The 4,742-nt window shown below is 49.3% G+C and overlaps 1 protein-coding gene across 1 annotated transcript in view; it reads right to left on the bottom strand.

Annotated features, from left to right (window-relative positions):
• The window catches only part of APLP1 (amyloid beta precursor like protein 1), a 16,842-nt gene that overhangs the window by 2,865 nt on the left and 9,235 nt on the right, over positions 1 to 4,742 (bottom strand). The window contains exons 8-13 of the mRNA XM_018571956.1: positions 4,005 to 4,163; positions 3,708 to 3,836; positions 2,967 to 3,066; positions 2,745 to 2,879; positions 557 to 627; positions 303 to 362 (exon numbers count right to left, since the gene is read on the bottom strand). Of these exons, the coding sequence (XP_018427458.1) occupies positions 303 to 362; positions 557 to 627; positions 2,745 to 2,879; positions 2,967 to 3,066; positions 3,708 to 3,836; positions 4,005 to 4,163 (654 nt within the window). The remainder of the gene's footprint in view (positions 1 to 302; positions 363 to 556; positions 628 to 2,744; positions 2,880 to 2,966; positions 3,067 to 3,707; positions 3,837 to 4,004; positions 4,164 to 4,742) is intronic.

Below are 4,742 nucleotides of genomic sequence, written 5' to 3'. Positions count from 1 at the left end.
ATAATCAATATGTAATATTACATATTATAAATATTTAGTACCATTTTTACTGTTATAATAATAATGGTTTGACATATCTTTCTAGTTATAAAATGATGTAATAAAGATTTACAAAAATGTACTTTAATTAAATATATTATTTATCAGTATGTATTACTAGTGAAAGTATTGTATTGATGATAATAACATTATTATTATCAATAATATAGGCACTACCATGATTGCTATCAATACTTCTGTTTTTAATAAGTGGGTGTAATACAGAAAATGGACAGCAGGGGGCAGGCGTGGGGATTTCTTACCAGCTCATCCCTCTGGATGTCCTCTGACTGGTAATGAACCTGCTTTACTGAAGCATTATCCTGAAAGTAGACACAGATGGCATGTTTTAATATGGCGGGGAGCCATGTACGCACTACAACCCCATACCGTCCAATCAGAAGTCCTCTCTCATTGTTCTGATTGCTGTAAACTAATGAAAAGTGAAACCTGATTGGACGGGACGGGCGGCTGCATATTATTGCCCCTTTTGGTAGAATCATCCTTTCCATCTCACCTTCTGGCTGGGGAACGTCAAGGTTCGCTCGCTGGGGGGGAAGTCTGAGTACAAGTCCCAGACGGCGGAGCCTGCAAGGAAAAGTACCAAATTATAGAGCCGATCAAGCAACAGGCAGATACAGCACAGCCAATGAACTTCAACATTCACCACGGCCAGGGCCGGATTTCCCACAAGGCCAACCAAGGCCAGGCCTTGGGGCAGCAGGGAGTAGAGGGGCAGCAGGGGTGAGGAATTCCTTTCTCCAGATGCCCGGGACATGCAGTTCCGGGCGCCTGGCAGGTAATTGTTTTATACATTTAGCCCTGCTTTGGGCAAGCCGAGCTAAATGTACAGCGGAGAAGCCGAAGCTTGCTATGTACAAGTGATCCCGGTGATGTCGCCGAGATCACTTGTTGCATGCATGCAGCCTGCAGGTCTGTCATCCTCCATTGTCCCCCCGGGGGGGGGGGGGGGGGAGCATTGAGGAACCTGACCTTGGGGCAGCAGAGAGAGTAAATCCAGCCCTGACCTTGGCTAAACATATAAAAGTTACATCACAGGTACGAGCAGCGAACTCCCATCCTTATAAAAACATATCTGAGAAAGATATAGAAAACTATTCATGGGTGTGTTACTCTCCATCATCTGCCAAACACCGAGATGTCACTTTTGGGTGGACTGGCCCTTTAAAATGCACTAAATCTAGCATTGCGCAATCTCTCTCTCCCTTAAAGGAGAACTATGGGGTCAGGGCTTTTCCCCATAGTTCTCCTTAGGGTCACTGGAGGACACAAACTAGCGTCCTCCCGTCACCCTAAGCTCAGTATACCGCGAGCTACATGGACGTCGAGATCCGCCCAGCTGCGTGAGTGACAGCTGGCTCTGCCTATCTAGAGGCAGAGCCAGCTGTACCCGCCCCCTCCCGCGTCCGTTCCACCAGTCAGTGCTGGCGGATCGGAGCGGGGAGGGGGGAATCCAGCCCTACCCTGTCACGGCTGAGAGCCGTGACAGGATCGAGAGGTGAGTGAACGCCGGTATGTGTTCGCTCACTTCCCGATCTACTGAGCCGACCTGTGACAGTCTCATTGTCACAGGTCGGCTAGAACTATGAGGTGAGTGAAAAGCACCCCCCTCATAGTTCTCCTTTAACACCAAGAGCTTAACATACAACAACAATATCAATGAAACGTATCCAAGTTGTAATCATTCTAGAACATTGCCGTCCACAAAGTGTAACAATAAACGTCCAACTTTCCTTGCGGATCGAACATTATGAGACAGACGATGTTTACTGACCTTTTCTCTCGATCTGCTGGGAGTCTGGTTAGAGGTCCAAAAGGCGAAAAAGAAAGGGGAGACAGGAAGTTCCCGGAGAGACAGCGAGGAAAATAGAGAGAGAGATAAGTCAGTGGGAGAGCAAGAGAGAAGTGTCGGAGAAGAGTGATGGAGAGAAATCTGACAGGTTCTATAAAATGTCGCTCCTACCACAGATCAGCGGGGATGGCGATGACTGGACATATATATATAAAGTGTTGGTCCCTTCCTACAGGCCAGCCAGTTATACAACCGAGCTCATCCTGGACCTCCTTCTGACCCTCCCAGGCTAGGAAGTGGTTGAAAACCAACTCAGAAACACTCTAAAAAGGCCTGCTGAACCCGGGTATAATGGCTATAGGTAAAATGAGTGGATGTTCTGACCTGAGTACTGCTGCAGTACCGTTGTACTGCGGTATTGTTATTTGGGTGTTGCTATTGCAGGGTATGGTCTATAGGTTGGGTTGGGTCCTGGCTTTGTAGTGGACCTCGGACACCTGTTATATAGGGTGGTGCAGCTGCAAGGTATGGCCTACAGGTTGGGTCCTTGCTTTGTAGTGGACCTCTGACTCCTGTTATTTGGAGTGGTGCAGCTGCAGGGTATGGTCTATAGGTTGGGTTGGGTCCTTGCTTTGTAGTGGGCCACTGACTCCTGTTATTTAGAGTGGTGCAGCTGCAGGATATGGCCTACAGGTTGGGTCATGGCTTTGTAGTGGACCTCTGACTTCTGTTATTTGGGGTGGTGAAGCTGCAGGGTATGGCCTACAGGTTGGGTTGGGCCCTGGCTTTGCAGTGGACCTCTGACTCCTGTTACTTGGGGTGGTGCAGCTGCAGGGTATGGCCTACAGGTTGGGTTGGTTCCTGGCTTTGTAGTGATCCTCCTACTCCTCACCTTCTCCTTGGGATGTCTCGGCAGAGGTCTGTGGTGGAACCCTGATCTCGGGGTAATCGCTGTCTTCGCTGAGTTTCTTCTGAGAGGAGGTTAGAAGGTCTCCGGCTCCAACCCACTCTGTGTGCAGCCAGGTCTCTGCAAGAGAGCTGACACTCAGTGATCCGGGGTACATGCTGTCATGTTTCTGTCATGCCACACATTAGCAGGAGTGATAATACTCACCAATCTGGCTGCGGAGTTCGGGGGACAGTTGGGGGTTCCGGTACAGGAGAGACAGGGACTGGTTGACCCGTTCTTCAATGACACGAAGGTGGGTGAGAACCTGAAAGAGCCAGAGAGAAGAAGGGTGAGTGGCACCAAATATAACTGCTGCATGTTGGAGAGTTAAACTTCTTGGCAGTCTATTATAACTCTCGGGGGGCTTCATTGGTGAGATCCCTGCACTGAGTTACCTGGTCTACACACCAGCTGTGCCCATTATGAGGGGTTCCCACCACCCCCGTGCTGAGTTCTCAGGTCTGTACATCTAAGAGGTCCTTTTTGAGGAGTTTCCACCATCCCTGCTCTGAGTTCCCGGGTCTGTACACCTGGTCTGCCCATTATGAGGGGCTCCCACCAAAACTCCAAGGTGAACAGGCACAGAGTTGGGAATTGTCATCCTCTGTGCAGCCGCATCCAGACTGGGAGAGGACAGGGCAGCACCTGAGCCAATCAGAAATATCTACATCCCCATGTGCTGGCAGGAGGATAGAACAGATGAGCAGAAGGATGACCTTATCAGTGCTGTTCCTTCATTCTCCCTTAAGCATGTTGGGGGTGCTGCTGCAGACACGGAGGTCAGGGACCTGGGTGTGTTGACCGGATTGCAAAATCGGCTGAACAGAATTCCATATCCTTTGGGAGGAAAAGTAGCTCCCGTATATGTACTACAGATGTGTGCAAGGGCATCTAGAAGGGTCTCACCTGGAACTGGATGGTCTCAGCTCGGTCAGGTTCCGCACTGCTCACATGCTGGTAATGGCGGACGGTATGGCGTTGGTCTCGTTGCTCCGCGTGTATGTACCTCTTCAGTGCCAGCAGCACTCGCTCTGGCTGTTCAGAACAAAACAAGGTGAGGTCAGTCTATAGAGGGCCATAGATGACCTTGTAGAGGTTTATGTGCAAGTTGCCCCTCTAAAAGAGAAAATGGCTTCTGGATGAAAGCTATTAGTACGTGGAAGGACATGTGTCAGATGGATCAGACGTAGGGCGGGCACTTACATCGAGGGGTGTGGTCTGCACAGCCGCCAGGTAGTTCTCCAGCGCGGCCCTGCGGTTGTCATTGAGAGCGGCCACCACCCGTCCCAGGTGGGTCTCCACCAGTCGCTGGCGCTGAGCAGATATCTGGCTCTCCAGGGTCTGCAGAATGGACTGGAAGTGCTGAAAGGAGAAGAAGTCACAGTTATTGGTTAAGTGCTGGTTTGCATTTTGGAATATACCAAAGCCTGAGGACCGCCATGGCAGCATGGGAACTAGCTCCTTTAGAAGGTAGTCTCTGGGTAAGTGGACCCCGGAGGACGTTACCTTGTTAGCCGCAGCTGGCGGTCATATGGCGCAGTATGACGTGGACTTTGCCGCGTAACCGTATACTTTGTTACACAAGCTCTCTATCTGTCAAGCTGTCAGGTTCCACATTTTGTTTTTATGACAAGGAATTATCAGCCGGCTTGGGTTTCACAATATCTCCATTCTCTCTCCCTGTAATGTTATCTGTTGTAGTCACCAGTAATACGACCCTCTGAGAGAGGCCTAAGAGGACCTAAAAGCTATTACTTTAGGGATTTCGGAAATTAATGACTTGCCCATCTGCTCCTCATGCTGAATTTTTTTCCCCCTTTTGCTTAATGGTAGGACGGACTCCAGGGGATTGGAGCTCATGCCGGAGGAATTCTTGTTGTTTAAAAATAAATGCTTTTTGGGCTTTTATGGATTTTCTAGTAATATACCTTTATATTACAC

This window comes from Nanorana parkeri, unplaced genomic scaffold (assembly GCF_000935625.1).
Source record: "Nanorana parkeri isolate BGI_ZX_2015 unplaced genomic scaffold, ASM93562v1 scaffold1877, whole genome shotgun sequence".
In the NCBI taxonomy this organism is placed as follows: Eukaryota; Metazoa; Chordata; class Amphibia; order Anura; family Dicroglossidae; genus Nanorana; species Nanorana parkeri.
This window is presented reverse-complemented; position numbering and strand designations above follow the sequence as displayed.